General features: G+C 41.8%; 1 gene segment (V, D, J or C); it reads right to left on the reverse strand.

The window, feature by feature from the left end:
* LOC144321269 (immunoglobulin heavy variable 3-23-like) overlaps positions 1–24184 on the reverse strand; it is a 79343-nt gene extending 55159 nt beyond the window's left edge. Inside the window, 1 exon segment of the V gene segment in view lies at positions 24073–24184. Coding sequence covers positions 24073–24118 — 46 coding nt within the window.
* Positions 24185–24897: the final 713 nt, after the last annotated feature.

Here is a 24897-nt window from a genome sequence, read left to right on the forward strand (position 1 = left end):
AATATAATATTTTGTTATTATAAACATCTTCTTGAGTTAGACTCTGAATTTAAGGGACTTAAAACTGTTTAAGTTGTAATTAATTTTACATATTTTATTTAAATTACTGTTTTTAACATGTGTAATATCAGGGCATGGTGTACAATGGAATGAGTCAACTCTTCCATCAAATGTCTGGTGACCATCACAACATGTCCTGATTCCCTTCACCAGGAAGACTTCTGTCTGGACTCACACTAAAGTCCCCTCAATGTGTCACTCACATAATAATACAGGGCTCTCAGGCTGTTCATATGCAGATACAGCGTGTTCTTGGCATTGTCTCTGGAGATGGTGAATCGCCCCTTCACAGCATCTGCATAGCTTTTTCTGCTTCCACCAGTATTAACCCATATGACCCACTGCAGCCCCTTCCCTGGAGCCTGGCTGACCCAGCTCATCCAGTAGCTCCTGAAGGTGAATCCAGAGGTCACATAGGAGAGTCTAATTGATCCCCCAGGCTTCACCAGGTCTCCCCCAGACTCCACTAGCTTCACCTCACCTTGGGCACCTGCAGACACAAGATATCCAGGTCAGGAAACTGTCCCACATCATGTTTCTCTCACTCACCTCCACTCACATAGTCAAGGTCTCCGTTCTCCAGGAATTTTTTAAAATTTTTTATTTATTTATGATAGTCACAGAGAGAGAAAGGGAGAGAGGCAGAGACATAGGCAGAGGGAGAGGCAGGCTCCATGCACTGCGAGACCGACGTGGGATTCGATCCTGGGTCTCCAGGATCACCCCCTGGGCCAAAGGCAGGCGCCAAACCACTGCGCCACCCAGGGATCCCTGCTCTCCAGGAATTATCTTCTAAAATAGCGACACGGAAAACCCACCTGAGCACAGACTGCATGGTGAGTTCTCTGTATTCTGTCCCAATCCCTGAAAGGGGTCACCTAAGGTTCCTGGGGCTGGGCCTTCTCTCCCAGCTAAGGGTTCAGGCTGGGCTGGTTTAATAGTAGAGGTAGGGCGCTATTTGCATGTCTTCTGAGTACGTATCAAATTTAGCAGTTAGCATCCTTATGATACTAGTTGCTCAGAACACATGTATGCATCATGGCAGAGTTTTGCAGACAGGATATGTGTCAGTAAATTGTGCTTTCTCCAACCTCATTTGATGCCTGATTACTTATCAATTATCTTCCATTTTCCCACATATACACTCAAGATAGGTTATGAACATAACAATTTACCACCATTTACAGGTGTATAACTATTCACTGCAGAAGAGAGCTTGTGTGAGTGTCTGAGACCACACAGCAGTTTTAAGTGAGTCCCAGTGTCTTGGCTGTGCTCCCCACCATGGGACCTGGATCCTCCCTGAACCACTTCCAGGAAGGAACTGGACATGAGATTTGTAGGTTTCTGGAATTTGCAGAAGTGCCAATTGAGTGATGTGTGGATACCAGGTCTCTTGGTCACACAAAAATGGAGACAAGTAGAAACCTTGACAGAGACTCACAGAGCTGATGGAGATGTTGTGTATTCAACCACCACAGGGGCATTTACACCTCCTCTCTCTGTACATATGAATGGGAATTCTAAATAAAGATACAAGAGTGGAATGATTATTAAAATAATTAATTCCATAAAATGTGACCAAAAAAGGATGTGTTGTACAGCCGTGTCCTCATCAATGGCATGGAGATCATTGTACTTGTACACTCACATATATTGCCATGAAAATATCAATTGATCCTGGAGCTTATCCTTGGCAATTTGGTTATAGGCACTATGATTATGTATTCAGAAATTGAGGACTCTTCTGTGTTTCCCCAGACTTAAAAAACTGTTTACCATGTCCCTGCATCATGTTGTTTGAAGAGAAACACACTTTATTATCTTTTTTATTCATCTGACAATGTACACTTGCGCTGTTTTCATATTTTGTCTTGAAAATAATGAATCTATAAACATAGGTGTTTGAGGTTCCTTGTAAGCCAGATTTTCTGTATTTTTTGTGTGAATTTTTAGGTCTTTGTTTACTGGTTCATGCTAAGGCTGTGTTTTTAACTTTCTGCGTAAACTTAATACTGCTTCCTGGAGTGGCTGTACCCCTGTCCACCCACATATCGTGACCAGAGAATTCTGTAAGGCCTCCGTTCTAGTGGAGGTGTTACCAGGTGTCATTTATCAAGCAGAGCAGACCACACCCAGTTAAAACTCGTCACATCCTGGCCAAGGATCACACACTGCCCACTGCAGACAGGGAGAGTCTCTGTAAGTATGACCTGATGGAAAAAGATGCCAAAACAGAAGAGCCCAGTGCATGCAGCACACACTAGAGACAGTCTCTGAGGTACCAGACTATCCACACTATATAACCTCTTCCTCAAAAAACTGTTCCTTTTGTAGGAGGAATCATAACTGGCTTTTCTAACACAGAGAAGAAGGTAGATGGTTAGAGAAACTGCTATGTTGGAGTGCTTCTGATTACCATCAGTATTTGGTTTTCTCAGACTGATCCCCATAACCCTGCAGTCTGAGCAGAGGGCTCCTGTTATATATCCATTTGCAGGTCTTTCCGTCACTGAATGGATCGTGTGCATCAGGAAGACTGCCAGCAGTCCACACCCTCAAACTGGCCAAAACATCCACTGAACGGTGATAGAGGGTGGTGTTAATAATAGTCCTGCTATTCGGTTCTATTGGAGCTCATCTGTTGTCCCCCATGAAGCTCCTACGTCATTGGAGACAAGAATGAGATTGTGTGCATGGTCCTCAGGTGGCAACTGTCACTTCCTGCAAATCATATAATGATTGTATCATACTCAATGGACTTTCTACATTAAAAGAGCTCTTGAGTGCATAGAAGTGCTGGATCAAGGGAAAGAGGGATATAAGATTATGATATTGTAAAAAAAAAGATTATAATATTGTGTGATAAATGGCAGAGTGAGATTTCGAGTTTCCAGGTAACACAGAAGGTAGTTATCCCAAAATTTCTGTTTTTTTGTTTTAACTTTAAAAACAGGCATTTATTTTTTGCATCAAATACAGGTGTTCCAAATATCCAAAGGATGGAATAAGGTGGGTCGGCCTACAGTCTAAGGCTAAAATGATTGACCCTAAATGATTTAATTCATGTCCATTAAAAGAAACATTATCACCACAAAAGGCTAAATAAAAATAACACCATCTTAGAGAAGTTAAAGTATTTTTCTTTTTTCATTTTGAAATGAAAATTATCTAAAGATATGAAAATCTTTAAAGATGACTGGCATAAATGGCCAAGATTTTTGTTAAATGCAGTATAAAACAAGGAGAGATAATCTGTTGTTGTCTGCATGAAATGTGCAAGGTGGAAGGAGTATTTAACCATTTTTTCTTTATTTAAATTCAACTTGCCAGCATACAGTATACCAGAGTATACCACCCTGTATTTGTCACATCATATGTGGTAACTGGGTGATGGTTGTTAATGAGGACATCTGATGTGGTGAGAATTTAGTGTTATGCTGTATGTTGGCTAAATGAATTTACATATCACATTATCTTTCTTTTTTTTTTAAAGATTTTATTTATTTATTCATGATAGTCACACAGAGAGAGAGAGAGGCAGAGACACAGGCAGAGGGAGAAGCAGGCTCCATGCAGGGAGCCCGATGTGGGATTCAATCCCAGGTCTCCAGGATCGCGCCCTGGGCCAAAGGCAGATGCCAAACCGCTGCGCCACCCAGGGATCCCTCACATTATCTTTCAAACAAGAAAGTACTGAGGATTTTGAAAAACACCCATTTTGGAGGTCGCTAAGAAAACTGAGTTCTGGGGCACCTGAGTGGCTTCATGTTTGAGCTTCAACCTTCAGCCCAGGTCAGGATTATGGAGTCCTGGGGGTGAGTCCTACCTCAGGCTCCCGAGAGAAAGCCTGCTTCTCCCTCAGCCTGTGTCTCAGCCTCTCTCCGGGTCTCTCATGAGTAAATAATAAAATATTTAAAAGAGATAAAGCAGAGTTCAGGGAGTAATATATCCCCCAAACTACAAAGAGGCATGTGTATCCACTGACTTACCTGTGCTCTACATGATTTGTGGAGAAGCCTTGCATTTCCCTAGAAGTGAGATGGTTTCCAGGTGAGATGACCATTGTATCCTTGGACTTATAAAGTATATTTCCATCCGGAATCATAGGGAGCATCCCCCAACTCATTGAATCCATGAATACAAGAATATCCATGGAAGGTAGAAGTCATCTAATTTATTTGTCTCAATGTCTGTGCTGTTCATCTCATGTTATCATCTCTACTGTTAGACTGAGCAACACACATGACCTTCCCTGGTTCTCATTACAACAGATCAGAATTATTTACACCAACATTGACTCTGTGTCTCCGGGATGCAGCCGATAGATCATGGTTCTTGTCAAGCTCTGTTTTCCTAGGATCTAATTATATATATTTTATCCAGATGAGATCAGAGATCATAATTAAAAAGAGTTTTACTTTCTGTACAACCTTGATGACATTTAGTATTGTCATAGTTTAATTTATTCAATTCAGTAATTTAGTCAATAGGTGGAGATGTGTTCTATTGTGAGGATCATTATATTTACATTTATCATTTACCTCTTTCCAGGGAATAGAACATTAATCTGTTACATGTTTCTTAAAGAACTCCTGAGAATAGTGCCATCATCAAGGACATGGAGGATGTAGGGTTGGTGATGCTCCCAACATGCCTATTCACCATTCCTATTTGGGCTGCATAAAATCTGAAGTGCTCTAGAAGTCCCCTATGGGCATTTCAGATTGATGGTCTTCAAATTTTGCGGGAAAACCCCTGCTAAACTCTGCTGATCATGGTTCATCTATAGAGAAAGCTGTCAGGCTGTTTCTGGATCTTAGAATCTACAGCAGGAAGCCTGTGTCCCTAGCTTAGCATGGAAACTGAGCTTTCCATCTTGAAGTGAGTTGTATTTGAGCACCTAAGCCCAAGATTGGGGCATGCACAGTGCATCTCCATCACCAAATGAAAGAAGTGTTGGGTTCTGGAGCAATCCTGAGGACACAGCATGTCCCATTAAGGAGCTTCCAAATCCCCATGGAGCCCAGTCCTGCTCCAGTGCATTCAGTCACACCCTGCACATATGAACTCATGGAAAGAGTAAGAAATTATTTGAAAGGGGAAAGAAAAGTGGAGCCTCCTCCACAGATGATTCTGCAGATATTCAGGCATCACTTAAGAGTGGAACTCAGAAAAAAAAAATAAAGAGTGGAACTCAGTAGACTAAAATTGTCTTCACATCCCTGATGCAGCTGGCTTTTGAGACGAGTGGAATTTCCTTTCAAGATGGGATTAGATCGCTAAGTAGGTACCAATAGCCTGTAAGGAGTAGACCAAGCAGAGACCCTTCAGGATGAAGGTGTTGGTCGCCCTTTCAGGTAATAGCCTGTGACAAGGTTAAGGGTTGCTGAAATCAAAGAATATATGTAGTTGGTAGATGAAGAAGGAAGGTCAATTAACAATTTGTATTCTCATTTGTTTACTAAAATGAGGATTGTAGGTGTCATGCATATTGCCTCCTTGTATAATTTCAGATCTTCTTTGCTAACATACACAAGGGGAGAGGAGTTATGATGTCAGACCTGCAGGGGACCCTGGGCTTGTGTCATCCCTGAACACAGCTGGATATTTTTCATATAATTCTGAGCTAACAAGAAATCAATTGGGGGATGAGAGAACAAAAATTGCAAATTGCAAATTGAAATTCGACACGTTTTGGATTGTAGGTGGTGTGGAGTGTTGTGTTGGGAAGATTTAGCTGTGGGGCTGGGGCAGGGAAGGAAACTACTTCCTGAAGCTACTACAATTAGAATAAGCAGCAAAGAGGAAAATTGTTTAGACTTCATTTCGTTCTATGTGTTCATCATAGAAATCCACCCAGTTGATATGGCTGGTTAAAGGTACTTAGATTACATAGCAGGTTGGAATCTAAAACAATGCTTTTCAAGATACAACTGGGTTTGAACAAACATTGAAGACACTCAAGAATCATTTGTTGTAGAGATAAAAGAAATAAGCTGTTGTCAGCCCAAAATTAAAACTGATATTACAGAAATGCTGTCCCAAATGCATGAAAAAGAGGACGGATTAAAGAACAGCATATTGGAGAAATAGAAGATAATATTGTGGAAAATCATGAAAGAACAGTATAAGGAAACAAAGTAATTGTCCCCAAACATAGACAGGGAACTCAGTGGCTTAGGAAACAATTGCATTCCTTTGATAAGAGGCCCATAAAATGAAGACTGAGAAATGGTGGCAGGTTTATTCAGTGAAATAATTCCTGAAAAGCTCCCTAATCAGAAGGACAGAGACCTCAACATCCAGGAAGCTCAGATACTCTCATGAAATTCAACAGATTCCACCTTCTCTAAGGCATTTCATTTTCAAACTCACAAAATATGCAGGCAAAGAAGGAATCATGAAAGCAGAAAGGGAACTGCTGTCCTCACCTCACAGACATCAGTCTAACAGCATCTGGACGGTGATGCTCAGACTCAGGTCCCACAGGGTCAGCACATCCCCATCTTCTGGAAAGGTTGATAAATCATCATCCTTACACTAACGTTCCACAATCTCCCAGCCCCCTGCTCCCTGTTTAAAGGTTCTCCCACCATGTCCACTGGGACTTGATCACAGAGTCCTAGGAGTGTCCACAGGTTCATCCTCTGTGTAGGAGGGGACATGTGAGAAATCCACCCTTGACCCCATGGATGGAACTTATCAGGGACTTACCACAATAAATGCAGCAGAAAAGACCAGATCATCAGGGCTTGGATTCTCGCGTCACCAATATCTTAGCCTGTGCCCCCTGATGGAACATTGTACTTGGTCTGTGTGGATTAAACAACAGACACTCATTCCCACAGTTATGGAGTCTGGGAAGCCTGAGGTCCAGGTGCAGGCAGATGTGGTGTCTAGAGAGCGCCCACTTCCTACCCCATCCTTTCCTTGTCGACTCAAATAGGGCCATGGGGCAGTGAGCTTTCCAGTCCCGATGTATAAGGGCCTGGTCCTATACTGATGCTGCACCCTTCTGACCTAAGAGCTCCCCTAAGGCCACACCAACTCCTCCCATCAGAAGGGCGTTAGGTTTCAACATGGGGAAGGTAGAGATCACACACATTGGGCTGATACCAGCACCTGAAGGATCAATGATTTATATCCTGGAAGTGGAAGGCTCCTCCAATTGAGCTCCTCACCCTGAGAATCCCCATAGATCCAGTGGAAGCTTCTGGTCCCTGCACAAGGACACACATGACCTTCAAAATCAGCTGATAACTTGGAAGGCAATAGATTCCACTTCATCTTCTGGGTGAGTCTTCAGTCCACTTTTATAATCACATCATCATTTTTGCCTCTTCTCCCTGATCATATTTCTCATTTATCCATACATCAGGTATTATGTTTTTGTGTATGGATTGTAGGTCCCTATTTTTTAAAAAAATTATTCATTTATTCATGAGACACACAGAGAGAGAAGATGTAGAGACACAGGCAGAGGGAGAAGCAGGCATCATGCAGGGAGCTTGATGTGATACTCAAACTCGGGACTCCTGGATCATGGCTTAGGCTGAAGGCAAACGCTAAACCACTGAGCCACCCAGGGATCCCCGGGTTCATCTAGTCTTTGAGGTACATGGAGATATTTGTATATTTCTCATATTTGGGGAAAGAGTAAATAAATGTAAGCAACTCTATCTTCTATGCATATAAAGTAGCTGTTTTCCTAAAGAATTTAAGTTTTCAAATCAGAAGCCAAATAGTGAAGAACAAATTCCTGGTCCAGAGAAGCTCCCTGGGGGGAAACAGCTCTTTGGAGAGGAAGCCCAGACCCTGACAGTAAACCCGCCCAGAACCTCCCTCTGCACCTGCTCCTGGGCCTTCAAGACAGAAGTGGTGAGGAGTGTGCACCCCCTGGTGGTCCTGATCCCCTTCTACAGGGAGGTTTGTGTCTGGGCTCACACTTGCGTCCCCTCACTGTGTCTGCACAGTAATACATGGCCATGTCCTCGGCTCTCAGGCTGTTCATCTGCAGATAGAGCGTGTTCTTGGCGTTGTCTCTGGAGATGGTGAATCAGCCCTTCAGAGCGTCTACGTAGCTTGTGCTACTTCCATCTGTGCTAATACCTGCGACCCACTGCAGCCCATTCCCCGGAGTTTGGTGGATCCAGTACATCCAGTAGCTACTGAAGGTGAATCCAGAGGCCACACAGGAGGTCTCAGGGATCCTGCAGGCTTCATCAGTTCTCCCCCAGACTCCATCATCTGCACCTCACCCTGGGCACCTGCAGACACAAGACATCCTGGTCAAAACACTGTCCCACATCCCCTGTTTCTCTCACTCATCTCCTCTCACAGACTGAAGGTCTTTTGTTCTCCATGAATTACCTTTTAAAATAACGACAAGGAAAACCCAGCTGAGCACAGAATCCATGGTGGTTTGTCTGAGTTCTCTCCTGATCCCTGAACGGGGTCACCTGGGGATCCTGGGGCTGGGTCTCCTCTCCCAGATGCAGGGTCAGGGCTGGGCTGGTTTAATGAGTGCTCCTATTTGCATGTCCTTTGAATATATAATCAGCACTAGACCTAGATTTGATTCTTTCCAAGTTATTAACAAGGATTGCTTTACATCTGTAGGCCACTCTGTGTAATGTGTTCTGATATTGTGAAGTGTTCAAATCTATGAAAAAATTACATTTGCATTTCTTTATGACTTTTAAAAATCTCTCATCAATTTAGGTACTTTTAGTGGACAGTATTTTACTTCCTTCAGGATATTTAATTTTACATATTATATTTCTCACACTGGTGTCTATGTAATGTTTTTATAAATTACCTTTAAATACTTTATTGTTAGGGATGCTGGGGTGGCTCAGTGGTTGAGGTCTGCCTTCTGCTCTGTGAGTGATCCTGGAGTCCAGAGATCCAGTTCCACATCCGGGTCCCAGCATGAAGTCTGCTGGAGAAGTTGAGTCATGCTTCTCTCTCTGCCTGTGTCTTTCATGAATAAGTAAATAAAATCTTTAAAATATAAATTATTGGTTGTTACTGTGTGGAAACCTTGATTTACTTTGTTTTTTTTTTAAATCTTTATTTTATTTTTATTTATTTATGATAGTCACAGAGAGAGAGGCACAGAGACACAGGCAGAGGGAGAAGCAGGCTCCATGCACCGGAAGCCCAATGTGGGATTCGATCCCGGATCTCCAGGATCGTGCCCTGGGCCAAAGGCAGGCACCAAACCGCTGCGCCACCCAGGGATCCCCTTGATTTACTTTGTATGTTGATTTTGTATCCTCTATATTCCCTGAAATTGTTCATTAAGTAAGGGTTTCGTTTTGGAGTTTCTTAGGTTTGACCTGCAACAGATCATGTCATATGGATACAATTTTTTTTCTGAATCTATTGATTTAAGTATCTATTATTCTTTGTTTCTTAAATTTCCTTGAATGGAATTCCAGTCATTGCCATAGTACGGGCTTCCTTCTCTTCTTCTTGGTTATTTGTTTGGTCTAATTACTCTGTAGACATATGACAGACCTCAGTGGAGATGTATTCCATGTTGCATGTGCCTGAGCCCCCTAGAACACAACACGCAATGAAGAAAGTAGGGAGCCCTTGTGCTCCTTACCCAAAAGGACCTTGGGTTTGTGGAGATATAAGACCAGGATTCTGGGTTTGGGTCAGTGAATTAGTGAGGAACTGACAAGGGCTGTTTGCACATCCTTCTGGGCCCTACAGATATTTCTGGTGCTGAGGATGATTCACCCTTCCCAGTTCACAGAAGGGAATTTTTCCATGAGAGATTTATTGCTGTCTATCAGGGTGATATAGGAGGTTGAGCCTCTCTGTCCACTGGATGATTCTTGTGTGATTTTATTCACAATAATCCAGGGAACCAGCTGACATATGGGGTGGCACAGTTTATTCTCCTTCAGTATAACATGTTGTATAGTCATGGTGAGAATGACCCCCTGTGTGGGTCCTGACTTGACAGAAAGGCTTCAGGTTTTCACTTTTGAATGCAGTGTTGGTTGTGGGTTTTTCATAAATGGGACTAATTCATGGAGGGAAACTTTTGTGCCTCGACTGTTTAGATATTTTGAAGATAAAGCATGTTAAGACATTGTCAAGCGGTTTTAGGCATCATAGGAAAGAATTATGTACATCTAATCCTTCCCTCTGTTAATACAGGGGCCCTGTTCATAATCTGGGCATGTTGAAGCATTCCTTCATCTCAGGCATGATTCCCTCTAGGTAATCCTGTGCGATCTATCCATGCACTGTGGGATTGAGGATGCCAGGATTTTTGCATTTATGTGCATCTTAGATTTTCTCCATGAGACCCTTCTTGTGGAGTCCGTGGTGTGGGTGTGCTGTCAGAGTCATCCTGGCCTCCTTAAATCAATTTGGTCATGCTCCATTTTAATTAGGTTTTGGAAGACATTGAAATGTTTTGGCCTTAATTCTTAAAATATCTTGAGTATTCGTAGATATAGCCATCTGATTTTGGCCTTTTCATTACTTTTTTTTTTTTTAAGTTTCATTGTCTTCTTTGACGCAAAATATTTTTTAAGGATTTTATTTATTTATTCATGAGAGATACAGAGAAAGAGGCAGAGACACAGACAGAGGGAGAAGCAGGCTCCATGGGGGGAGCCTGACATGGGACTTGATTCCAGGTCTCCAGGATCAGGCCCTGGGCTGAAGGTGGTGCTAAACCCCTGAGCCACCTGGGCTGCAACTGGGAAAATTTTTAATAAGGTTTCAGACTCCTTATCTGTTCTGTTTTGCTCATTTTTTATTTCTTCATGAAACAGTTTCATTTTACTGAAAATACTAGTAATTTGTAATTTGACTCGGTTATCCAATATCTTTGGTGTGTGTTGAGATTGATAAGTTGATTCAGATTTGAATTCGAACCTTTAATAAGATATTTCCAGGTATCTTCTACCATTCTGTAGGTGGCCTTTTAATTACATTGAGTGATTCCTTTGCTGTGAAATTGCTCTTTCTTTGATGAAGTCCCCATATTTCATTTTCCTTTTTTTTCCGTTGTCTCTGGAGACACGTCTAGAAGTGGTTGCACCTGAGGTAGAAAAGGTGCTGCCTGTGTTCTCCTGAGGATTCTGATGGTTTCCTGACTCACATTTAGATCCTTCATCAGTTTTTGGTCCATTGTTGTGAATGATGTCAGAAAAGTGTCCCCTTTCATTCTTCTGCTTGTGGGACTCCAAAATTCTCAAAACCATTTGTTGAAGAGTTTTTCTGTTTTCCATTAGATATTGTTTCCTGCTTTTTCAAGATATTTTGACCTTAGATCTCAGGGTCCATTTCTGGGTCCTCAAACTTTTCTATGTATCTGTATGTCTGTATTTGTGCCAGTGCCATACTGTCCTGCTGATCACAATGTTGTAATTTACCTTGACAACCAGAATCATGATGTCTCCAGCTTTACCCTACTTTTTCAGGATTGCTTTGGCTAGTTGAGGTCTTTGTGGTTCCCTGAAAGTTTTCAGATTGTTTGCTCAAGGTCTGTGAAAAATGCTTGTGATATTTTTATACATCCGCTTTGAATGTGTTACTTGCTCTTGGTAGAGAGCAAGTAACAATATTTATCAATATTTATTCTAATCTATGAGAATAAATATTTTCAATCTATTTGTGTCTTCCTTTCTGTCTTCCATAAGTGTCTGGAATGTTTAGTCTGTACATCCATCCCTCTTTGCTTAGGATTTTTCATCATTATATGATTTCTGGAGCAATTATAAATTGCATCAATCCCTTGATTTTCTCTTTTTCTGTTTCATTTGCAGTATATGGAAAATCCAATGACTTCCTTGTATTGATTTTACAATACAATTCAGATGTCACTGAATTCTGGTATCAGTTCTAGCAATTTTTTCAAAGCAATTTTGGGATTTGAACTTAAAGTAACCTGTGTGTGAAGAGTGAAAGTTTGACTTTTCTTTGCTGATTGGGATGACTTTTCCTTATATTTGTTTTATGATGATGAGGCTAGGACTTCTAGCACTATGATGAAGAACAGTGGTGATGGTGGGTATCCCTGTCCTGTTCCTGATCTTAGGGGAAAAGCTCTCAAGTTTTCCTTTGAGGATGACATTCTCCATGTCCTTCTGTAAATGGCTTTCATGATGTTGAGGATGTCTCCCTATCTTTACACAGCAACATGTTTTTATCAAGAAAGTATAATATCTTTTGCCAAAAGTTTTTGGGCATCAATTGAGAGGACAAAATGGTCCTTATATTTTCTTTTATTAACGGCTCAAATCCCATTGTTTGATTTGCAGATACTGAAGCACCGCTGCAGACCAGAACTTAAACCCATTTGGTCATGGTAAATTATCCTATTAATGTATTGTTGGATCCTCTTTCTTAGGATCTTTGTGAAAATTTTGCATCCATATCCATCAAGGATATTAGTAAGTAATTATCCTTTTCAGTTGGATCTCTGTCTGCGTTTGAGGTCAAGGAAATACTATCCACAAAAAATGAACTTATAAGTTTCCTTTAATTTCTATTTTTTGGAATATTTTCAGGATAGGCATTAATCATTTTTATTTTTATTTTTTTAATTTATTTTGTATTGGTGTTCAATTTACTAACATACAGAATAACCCCCAGTGCCCGTCACCCATTCACTCCCACCCCCTGCCCTCCTCCCCTTCTACCACCCCTAGTTCGTTTCCCAGAGTTAGCAGTCTTTACGTTCTGTCTCTCTTTCTGATATTTCCCACACATTTCTTCTCCCTTTCCTTATTCCCTTTCACTATTATTTATATTCCTCACATGAATGAGAACATTTAATGTTTGTACTTCTCCGACTGACTTACTACTTCACTCAGCATAATACCCTCCAGTTCCATCCACGTTGAAGCAAATGGTGGGTATTTCTCATTTCTAATAGCTGAGTAATATTCCATTGTATACATAAAACACATCTTCTTTATCCATTCATCTTTCGTTGGACACCGAGGCTCCTTCCACAGTTTGGCTATCGTGGCCATTGCTGCTATAAACATTGGGGTGCAGGTGTCCCGGTGTTTCATTGCATTTGTATCTTTGGGGTAAATCCCCAACAGTGCAATTGCTGGGTTGTAGGGCAGGTCTATTTTTAACTGTTTGAGGAACCTCCACACAGTTTTCCAGAGTGGCTGCACCAGTTCACATTCCCACCAACAGTGTAAGAGGGTTCCTTTTTCTCCGCATCCTCTCCAACATTTGTTGTTTCCTGCCTTGTTAATTTGCCCCATTCTCACTGGTGTGAGGTGGTATCTCATTGTGGTTTTGATTTGTATTTCCCTGATGGCAAGTGATGCAGAGCATTTTCTCATATGCATGTTGGCCATGTCTATGTCTTCCTCTGTGAGATTTCTCTTCATGTCTTTTGCCCATTTCATGATTGGATTGTTTGTGTCTTTGGTGTTGAGTTTAATAAGTTCTTTATAGATCTTGGAAACTAGCCCTTTATCTGATATGTCATTTGCAAATATCTTCTCCCATTCTGTAGGTTGTCTTTGAGTTTTGTTGACTGTATCCTTTGCTGTGCAAAAGCTTCTTATCTTGATGAAGTCCCAATAGTTCATTTTTGCTTTTGTTTCTTTTGCCTTCGTGGATGTATCTTGCAAGAAGATACTGTGGCCGAGTTCAAAAAGGGTGTTTCCTGTGTTCTTCTCTAGGATTTTGATGGAATCTTGTCTCACATTTAGATCTTTCATCCATTTTGAATTTATCTCTGTGTATGGTGAAAGAGAGTGGTCTAGTTTCATTCTTCTGCATGTGGATGTCCAATTTTCCCAGCACCATTTATTGAAGAGACTGTCTTTCTTCCAATGGATAGTCTTTCCTGCTTTATCGAATATTAGTTGACCATAAAGTTCAGGGTCCACTTCTGGGTTCTCTACTCTGTTCCACTGATCTATGTGTCTGTTTTTGTGCCAGTACCACCCTGTCTTGATGACCACAGCTTTGTAGTACAACATGAAATCTGGCATTGTGATGCTCCAGATATGGTTTTCTTTTTTAAAATTCTCCTGGCTATTCGGGGTCTTTTCTGATTCCACACAAATCTTAAAATAATTTGTTCTAACTCTCTGAAGGAAGTCCATGGTATTTTGATAGGGATTGCATTAAACGTGTATATTGCCCTGGGTAACATTGACATTTTCACAATATTAATTCTCTCAATCCATGAGCATGGAATATTTTTCCATGTCTTTGTGTCTTCCTCAATTTCTTTCAGAAGTGTTCTATAGTTTTGAGGGTATAGATCCTTTACCTCTTTGGTTAGGTTTATTCCTAGGTATCTTATGCTTTTGGGTGCAATTGTAAATGGGATTGACTCCTTAATTTCTCTTTCTTCAGTCTCATTGTTAGTGTATAGAAATGCCACTGATTTCTGGGCATTGATTTTGTATCCTGCCACGCTACCGAATTGCTGTATGAGTTCTAGCAATCTTGGGGTGGAGGCTTTTGGGTTTTCTATGTAGAGTATCATGTCATCAGCGAAGAGGGAGAGTTTGACTTCTTCTTTGCCAATTTGAATGCGTTTAATATCTTTTTGTTGCCTGATTGCTTAGGCTAGGACTTCCAGTACTATGTTGAATAGCAGTGGTGAGAGTGGACATCCCTGTCTTGTTCCTGATCTTAGGGGAAAGGCTCCCAGTGCTTCCCCATTGAGAATGATATTTTCTGTGAGCTTTTCGTAGATGGCTTTTAAGAAGTTGAGGAATGTTCCCTCTATCCCTACACTCTGAAGAGTTTTGATCAGAAATGGATGCTGTATTTTGTCAAATGCTTTCCCTGCATCTAATGAGAGGATCATATGGTTCTTGGTTTTTCTATTGCTGATATGATGAATCACATTGATTGTTTTACGGGTGTTGAACAAGCCTTGTGTCCCAGGGATAAATCCTACTTGGTCATGGTGAATAATTTTCTTAATGTACTGTTGGATCCTATTGGCCAGTATCTTGTTGAGGATTTTTTTTTAATTTTTATTTATTTATGATAGTCACAGAGAGAGAGAGAGAGAGAGAGAGAGAGAGAGAGAGGCAGAGACACAAGCAGAGGGAGAAGCAGGCTCCATGCACCGGGAGCCCGACGTGGGATTCGATCCCGGGTCTCCAGGATCGCGCCCTGGGCCAAAGGCAGGCGCCAAACCGCTGCGCCACCCAGGGATCCCATGGTTTTGGAATTAAGGTGATGCTGGCCTCATAGAACGAATTTGGAAGTACTCCATCTCTTTCTATCTTTCCAAACAGCTTTAGGAGAATAGGTATGGTTTCTTCTTTTTTTTTAATTTTTTTTTATTTATTTATGATAGTCTCACAGAGAGAGAGAGAGAGGCAGAGACACAGGCAGAGGGAGAAGCAGGCTCCATGCACCGGGAGCCCGATGTGGGATTCGATCCCGGGTCTCCAGGATCGCGCCCTGGGCCAAAGGCAGGCGCCAAACCGCTGCGCCACCCAAGGATCCCTGGTTTCTTCTTTAAACGTTTGATAAAATTCCCCTGGGAAGCCATCTGGCCCTGGACTCTTGTGTCTTGGGAGGTTTTTGATGACTACTTCAATTTCCTCCCTAGTTATTGGCATGTTAAGGTTTTCTATTTCTTCCTCTTCCAGTTTTGGTAGTGTGGCTTTCCAGGAATGCGTCCATTTCTTCTAGATTGCCTAATTTATTGGCGTATAGCTGTTCAAAATATGTTTTTAAAATCGTTTGTATTTCCTTGGTGTTAGTAGTGATCTCTCCTTTCTCATCATGATTTTATTAATTTGAGTCTTCTCTCTCTTCTTTTTAATAAGGCTGGCTAATGGTTTATCTATCTTATTAATTCTTTCAAAGAACCAACTCCTGGTTTTGTTGATCTGTTCCACAGTTCTTCTGGTCTCGATTTCGTTGAGTTCTTTTTTTTTTTTTTTAATTTTTATTTATTTATGATAGTCACAGAGAGAGAAAGAGAGAGGCAGAGACATAGGCAGAGGGAGAAGCAGGCTCCATGCACCGGAAGCCCGATGTGGGATTCGATCCCGGGTCTCCAGGATCGCGCCCTGGGCCAAAGGCAGGCGCCAAACCGCTGCGCCACCCAAGGATCCCGATTTCGTTGAGTTCTGCTCGAATCTTTATTAACTCCCTTCTTCTCTTGGGTGTAGGATCTATTTGCTGTTTTTTCTCTAGCTCCTTTATGTGTAAGGTTAGCTTTTGTATTTGAGTTCTTTCCAGTTTTTGAATGGATGCTTGTATTGTGATGTTTTTCCCCCTTAGGACTGCTTTTGCTGCATCCCAAAGATTATGAAAGGTTGTATCTTCATTCTCAGTAGTTTCCATGAATCTTTTTAATTCTTCCTTAATTTCCTGGTTGACCCTTTCATCTTTTAGCAGGATGGTCCTTAACCTCCACGTGTTTGAGGTCCTTCCAAACTTCTTGTTGTGATTTAGTTCTAATTTCAAGGCATTATGGTCTGAGAATATGCAGGGGACAATCCCAATCTTTTGGTATCGGTTCAGATCCGATTTGTGACCCAATATGTGGTCTATTCTGTAGAAAGTTCCATGTGCCCTTGAGAAGAATGTGTATTCAGTTGAGTTTGTATGTAAAGTTCTGTAGATATCTGTGAAATCCATCTGGTCCAGTGTATCATTTCAAGCTCTCGTTTCTTTGCAGATGTTGTGCTTAGAAGACGTATCGAGTATAGAAGGAGCTAGATTGAAGTCACCAAGTATAAGTGTATTATTATCTAAGTATTTCTTCACTTTGGTTAATAATTGATTTATATATTTGGCAGCTCCCACATTCGGGGCATATATATTCAGGATTGTTAAGTCGTCTTGTGGAATAGATCCTTTAAGTATGATATAGGGTCCCTCTTCATCTCTCACTACAGTCTTCAGGGTAAATTTTAGTTTATCTGATATAAGGATGGCTACCCCTGCTTTCTTTTGAGGATCATTTAATGGTAAATGGATCTCCAACCTTTTATTTTCAGGCTGTAGGTGTCCTTCTGTCTAAAATGAGTTTCTTGTAGACAGCAAATAGATGGGTCCTGCTTTTTTATCCAGTCTGAAACCCTGCACCTTTTGATGGAGTCATTAAGCCCATTCACATTCAGAGTTACTATTGAGAGATATGAGTTTAGTGTCATCATGATATCTATCCAGTCCTTGTTTTTGTGGATTGTTCCACTGAACTTCTTCTTAAAGGGGAATTTTAAGAGTCCCCCTTAAAATTTCTTGCAGAGCTGGTTTGTAGGTCACATATTCTTTTAGTTGCTACCTGTCTTGGAAGCTCTTTATCTCTCCTTCCATTTTGAATGAGAGCCTTGCTGGATAAAGTATTCTTGGTTGCAAGTTCTTCTCATTTAGGATCCTTAATATATCCTGCCAGCCTTTTCTGGCCTGCCAGGTCTCTGTGGAGGGGTCTGCTGTTACCCTAATACTCCTCCACATAAAAGTCAGGGATTTCTTGTCTCTTGCTGCCTTAAGGATTTTCTCTTTATCTTTGGAATTTGCAAGCTTCACTATTAAATATCGAGGTGTTGAACGGTTTTTATTGATTTTAGGGGGGGGATCTCTCTATTTCCTGGATCTGGATGCCTGTTTCCCTTCCCAGATTAGGAAAGTTTTCAGCTAGAATTTTTTCAAATACATATTCTGGCCCTCTGGCCCTTTTCGGCACCCTTGGGAACACCAGTTAAAGGTAAGCTTTTCTTCCTCAGGCTGTCGTTTATTTACCTTAATCTATCTTCATTGTCTTTTAATTGTCTCTTTTTTCCTCAGTTTCCCTCTTTGCTATCAACTTGTCTTCTATGTCACTCACTCGTTCTTCCACCTCGTTAACCCTCGTCGTTAGGACTTCTAGTTTGGATTGTATCTCATTCATTTGATTTTTAATTTCTGCCTGATTAGCTCTAAATTCTGCAGTCATGAAGTCTCTTGAGTCCTTTATGCTTTTTTCTAGAGCCACCAGTAGCTGTATAATAGTGCTTCTGAATTGGCTTTCTGACATTGAATTGTAATCCAGATTTTGTAACTCTGTGGGAGAGAGGACTGTTTCTGATTCTTTCTTTTGAGGTGAGGTTTTCCTTCTAGTCATTTTGCTCAGTGCTGAGTGGCCAAAAGCAAGTTGTATTGGGAAAAAGAGAAAAAGAGAGGAGAGAAAGAAGGAAAGAAAAGAGAAAAAGAAAAAAAGGAAGAAAAAAAAGAAAAAAAAGAAGAAAAAGAGAAAGAAAAAGAAAGAAAGGAGAAAAAAGGGGGTGGCGGAAGGAAACAAATCAAAAAAAAAAAAAAAAAAAGAACCAAGGGGGAGTATCTTCTGATTCTGTATACTTTAAGTCCCTTGGCTTCTCCTGGAAGTTGTCTGTCTAGCTGTTCTTCTGGGGGAGGAGCCTGTTGTGCAGATTTTCAGGTGTTAGCAGTTGGGGGAACTGCTGTGCCCCTGGCTGGTGCAGGGCTCAGTGAGGGTTGTTTACCCCGTGAGGCCCCAGGAGCAACAGCCCTAGTGGCAGGGCCAGCTCTGCAGCCCTGGAATCAGCTCCAGCAGGAACTCCGTCTGTAGGGCCTGGAGGCTCCAGGGCGGGCAGCTGATCTGCTCAGCTCGGGGCAGGAGCATCCTCGTTGTCCTGGGCCCTCCTGGCCTCTGCCTGTCCCGGGGGAGGCCGGATCCTGGGCTGTGTCCCGGCGCCCTGTGCTCCGGGGCCTGTGCTGTTGGATTCAGGCTCCAGGGCAGCACAGCCCCCTCAGCGGAGCCGCCGCCCGAGCCCCCTGGAACCGCGCAGCCCCCTCCCCACGGAGCCTCTTCCTCTGCCCAAGGCCCTCTGAGCTGCTCCCGGGGCCACGCAGCCCTCTGCGGAGCCGCCGCCTGAGCCCCTCAGAGCTGCTCTGGGTCCCGCTGGGTCCCGCTGTGCATGCTGCAGCCCTTCGGGAGCTCAGCGCATTCTCCTGGGTGTGCAGTTGCTCTGTTACTGTCCCAGGGAACCCAAGGGCATCCTCGCCCTTCTGGGTCCTGCTCCAACTCCTTGCGAGCCCCTTTCCGCCAGGGAAGGTTGGTGCAGTTCCTGCGTCTCTGGGACGGGGCTCTCTTGTCCTGGGGGCACTCGCCCCAGCCTTAGCCCAGCTCCTCGCGGGGCTCCTCCCCCTTGGAGTCCTTTTGTTTATTTCTTTTTTTCCCCCGTCTTCCTACCTTGATAAAAGCGCGAAGTCTTCTCACTGTAGCATTCCAGGTGTTCTCTCTTTAATTCTCAGGCTGAATTCATAGATTTTCAGTATAACTTGAAGGTTTTCTAGGTAATTTGGTGGAGACAGGTGATTTGGAGACCCTACTCTTCGGCCATCTTGCCCCTCCTCCGCATTAATCATCTTTAAATGCTTGTGCATTCCCATGGGCAGCCATCTGTCCCAACTTTTGATTGTTAGAAGAATATAAATATGTTTGATTTTCATTTCTTGTTTTTGGGTCTGTACTCCTTTTCTATTCATTCCTGTTTCAGATTTGGTTGTTTCTTCATTTATAGGAAGGCATCCATTTCTTTCAGATTGCTGAATTGGTTGGCATGTTATTGCTCATAATGTTCTCTCTTTAATAATTTATTTTTCATTTATTTATTCAATATTTCAATTAAGTTCAATCTGCCAGCATTTAGTAACACAAAGTGCACATCTCATCACGTGCATTCCTTAGTGTCTGTCACCCAGGAACCACGTCCCACCACACAGCTCTCCTTCTTCAACCCTTTGTCTCAGTCCCAGAGGTAGGAGTCTCTCATGGTTTGTCTTCCTCTCTGATTTATCCCCACACAGTTTCCTTCCTTCCATTATGATCCCATTCAATATTTCTTATATTCCACATAGGAGTGAAACTATGATGATTGTCCTTTGATTGACTTACTTCTTTGGCATAATACCCTGTAGTTCCATACACGTTGATGGAAATGGTAAACAGATGGCCTCACATGGAGCCAAAGGGCAGGAGGCATTCCCAGTCCTGGTGTATAAGGGCCCTGATCTCATAATGAGGCTGCACCTCCTGACCTAAGTGGTCCCCTGAGGCCCCACCTCCTCCTCCCATCACATGGACATTAGGTTCCAACATGTGGCTGTTAGAGGACTCACACAATGAGCTGATATGAGTACCTGAAGGATCCATGAGTTATTCCCTGCAGGTGGAAGGTCCTCCTCCACTTTTGTTCTCTCAGTTTTCAAAATTGTTTAGTGGAATTTGTCATCACACCGTATTTTTGAGTATTGCCTGCTGTCTCCTTGATCTCCAATCCTCCCTCTTCCCCTCCTTCCCCACCATGGGAAATCCAGCAAGGGCCCTTGAGTTCTGTCCCCAGATACTGGTGGGAAACTGACTCCATATAATCCCCTCCTGGATCAGGACCTCATCATCACTACTTTCCCTCAACACACACCCTGAGCCACTGTCTATCCCTGGCTCCATCCAAACATATCTGACTTGCTGAGAGGCCTGCCTGCTTTTAACAGAAACAATGATGAAGCTGAAAACGTTTTCATACTCTTGTGTGTGTGTGCGTGTGCGTGTGTGTGTCTGTGTGTGTGTGTTTTGATGCTCAGACTCCACATTCACAGAACATCCTGGTGTGAATCCTGCTTCCTTCCCAGGCTGTCACTGACATGGATGCTGTGTGCATGGATCAAGATATTGACCCCATTAGGGGTCTGTCTTCTTTTGCTTTAGATATTTGATGCATTTGCAACCTCATGTCCAACATGGAGTTTATGCTGCTTCTACCAAATTTCTCTTTGAGCTGGGTGGTCGTGTGATGCACAATGATTGCAGGTGCGGATCGGGGAAATGCTTAGTTAATGTACATGGAAATATTTGCAATTACCTGGTATTTAGGGAAAATAGTAAGCAACTGCAAGAATCTCTGTCTTGGCAATATCACAGAAGTGATGTTGTGTTCTTGACAATGTATCATATCAGGGGATACATGGTATATTTTTTTTCTCAGGATATTCTTGATCAAGGTAATGTGTGTTGGGTTTTTCCACTGTAGATTTACTATTATTCCCCTTGTAAATAATAACTATATTTGGAGAGATGCTCTGAGATTAGATAAATATTCTGGTTCACCCAATTATTTTATTATTTTATTTTATTTTACTTTATGTTATTTTATTTATATATATATTGTTAATTATGATTCTTTTTTGAATATAATGAATTTATTTTTTATGGTGTTCAATTTGCCAACATACAGAATAACACCCAGTGCTCATCCCATCAAGTGCCCCCTCAGTGCCCGTCACCCATTCACCCCCATCCCCCACACTCCTCTCCTTCCACCATGCCTTGTTCGTTTCCTGGAGCTAGGAGTCTCTCATGTTCTGTCTCCATCTCTGATATTTCCCACTCATTTTCTCTCCTTTCCCCTTTATTCCATTTCAGTATTTTTTATATCCCCCAAATGAATGAGACCATATAATGTTTGTCCTTCTCCAAATTGACTTATTTTACTCAGCATAATACCCTCCAGTTCCATCCACGTTGAAGCAAATGGTGGGTATTTGTCCCTTTTTAAAAATTTTCTTTAAAAACTTATTTATTTATTTATGATAGAGAGGCAGAACACAGGAGGAGAGAGAAGCAGGCTCCATGCGAGGAGCCCGATGTGGGACTCATCCCAGGAATCCAGGGTGGTGCCCTGGGCCAAAGATAGGCACCAAACTGCTGAGCCACCCAGGGATCCCCATATTTGTCATTTCTAATGGCTGAGTAATATTCCCTTGTATACATATACCATATCTTCCTTATCCATTCATCTTTTGATGGACACCGAAGCTCCTTCCACATTTTGGCTGTGATATCGCCAAGAAATGCAAAACCTTAATCTAATCATCCAAAAGGGTCAAATAAACCCAAAGTGAGAAGCGTTCTTCAGAACAGCTGAACAGTACTCATCAAATGTTTCAAGGCCATGAAGGACAAAGAAAGACTTAAATAGCTGCCATAGGTTAGCATAAACAAAGAAAACAGCAACCAAATGCAATTTAGGATCATAGTTTGGATTCTGGGGCAGTAAAAAAAAAACTATTTGGAAAACTGGTGAAATTTCAATAAGGGCTATAGATTACTCAATATTATAGTACCAGTGCAAATCATACAACTGTATACTAAATTTTATTATAGCTGGCAAATTAATACAATGTCACCATTCTGCTAAATTATACAGTTATTCCTATCCTAGCTTTTTTATTCCAAATAAATAGAGCATGTATTACTCCTTCTTATGAAACCAGTTGCATAAGACTATATTTTCTAGAATCATTACGTTTACCTATCGCCCAAATTATCTTTTCTATTATACTATCTCATCAAATTCACATGTTTATTGATTGCCACAGTGTGCAATGTACTCAAGATATAAATTAATATGTCTTATATATGTCTTATATACAATGTATAAGTATAACATAAATATCTTATATACATACTTTATATATATATAAAGTATACAACGTATATGTGTAACGTATATATCTTATATATGTATCTTATATTACAACGTTTCTACCTGCATTAACAAATCTAGAAAAATAGTTTTTGTAATTTATGTTTTACATGCCTACTATAACCTATTATCATGTAAATTAAAATTACTGTGAAATCTAATGTGAAATGGTGCAGCCACTCTGGAAAACTGTGTGCAGGTTCCTCAAGAGTTAAAAATAGACCTGCCTTACCACCCAGCAATTGGACTGCTGGGGATTTAACCCAAAGATGCAGATGCAATTAAACGTCGGGATGCCTGCACCCTAATGTTTATAGCAGCAATGCCTACAATAGCCAAACTGTGGAAAGAACGTCAGAGTCCATCAAAAGAAATGGATAAAGGAGATGTGGTTTATGTATGCAATGGAATATTACTCAGATATTAGAAATGACAAATACCTATCATTTGCTTCCATGTGGATGGAACGGGAGGTTATTATGCTGAGTGAAATGAGTCAATTGGAGAAGCACAAACATTATATGTTCTCATTCATTTGGGGAATATAAATAATAGTGAAAGGGAATAGAAGGGAAGGGAGAAGAAATGGGTAGGAAATATCAGAAAGGGAGACAGAACATAAAGACTCCTAACTCTGGGAAACGAACTAGGGGTGGTGGAAGGGGAGGAGGGAGGGGATGGGGGTGAATGGGTGACAGGAACTGAGGGGGACACTTGACGGGATGAGCACTGAGTGTCATTCTGTATGTTGTCAAATAGAACACCAATAAAAAATAAATTTATTATTAAAAAAGTAAAATAAAATTACTGTGAAATCTATTGATAGAAAAAGAAACGCCGTCTTTTGTGCATGGCATAATAGCTGTTTTCATATAAAAAACGGATGTGTCTAAATCAAGACTGAATAAGTATGCACATATCATCTGCCTAGATAACTCCTTGGGGAAAACAGCTCCTTGGAGAGGAATCCCAGACCCTGACATGAAACCTGCCCAGAACCTCCATCTGCACCTGCTCCTGGGCCTGCAAGAGGGAAGTGGTGAGGAGTGTGCACCACCTGGTGGTCCTGATCCCCTTCTACAGAGAGGTTTGTGTCTGGGCTCACACTGAGGTCGACTCACTGTGTCCTTCGCACAGGAATACACGGCTGTGTACTCGGCTCTCAGGCTGTTCATCTGCAGATACAGCGTGTTCTTGGCATTGTCTCTGGAGATGGTGAATCGGCCCTTCACAGCGTCTGCATACCTTGTGCTACTTCCATCATACCTAATCAATGAGACCCCCTGCAGCCCCTTCCCTGGAGCCTGGCGGACCCAGCTCATGCCGTAGCTACTGAAGGTGAATCCCGAGGCCACACAGGAGAGTCTCAGGGATCCCCCAGGCTTCTCCAGGTCTCCCCCAGACTCCACCAGCTGCACCTCACCCTGGACACCTGCAGACACAGACATCCTGGTTAGGAAACTGTCCCACATCCCCTGTTTCTCTTACTCCCCTACATTCACAGACTCAGGGTCTCTTATTCTTCATGAATTACCTTTTAAAATAGCGACAAGGAAAACCCAGCCAAGGAAAGATTCCATGTTTAGTCGTCTGTTTTCCACCCTGATCCCTAAACAGGGTCACTTGGGGATCCTGGGGCTGGGACTCCTCTCCCAGCAGCACGTCGGGATGGACTAGTTTAATCAGTGAAGTGAGGGCCCTATTTGCATGTCCTTTGAATATATAATCAGCTTCAGACCTAGATTTGATTCTTTACAAGTTATTAACAAGGATTTCTTTACATCCGTTGGCCACTGTGTGTAAGTCTTCTGACATTATGAAGTGTTCACATTTATGAAAAAATGCCTTTGCATTTTTTTGACTCTTTAAAAATCTCTCATCAGTGTAAGTTCTTTTAGTGGACAGTATTTTACCTCTTTCAGGATACTTAATCCTACCTATTACATTCTTAACACCGGTGCCAATGTAATAAGGTTTTATTAATTACCTTTTACGTACTTTATTGTTAGGGATGCTTGTGTGGCTCAGCGGTTGAGGTCTGCCTTCTGTGCTGGGAGTGATCCTAGAGTCCAGAGATCCAGTCCCACATTGGGGTCCCTGCATGGAGCCTGCCTCTCTCCTCCTGTGTCTCTGCCTCTCTCTGTTTGTGTGTCTTTCATGAATAATTCAATAAAATCTTTAAAATATAAATAATTAGTTGTTCCTGTGTGGAAACCTAGATTTACTTTGTGTGTTGATTTTGTATCCTATCGATTCCCTGAAGTTGTTCATTACCTTAGGGTTTGGTTTTGTAGCTTGGCATGTTTGACCCTGCAACAGATTATGTCATATGGATAAAAGTAAATTTCTCTGTATCTAT

This window comes from Canis aureus, chromosome 9 (assembly GCF_053574225.1).
Source record: "Canis aureus isolate CA01 chromosome 9, VMU_Caureus_v.1.0, whole genome shotgun sequence".
Classification (NCBI taxonomy): Eukaryota; Metazoa; Chordata; class Mammalia; order Carnivora; family Canidae; genus Canis; species Canis aureus.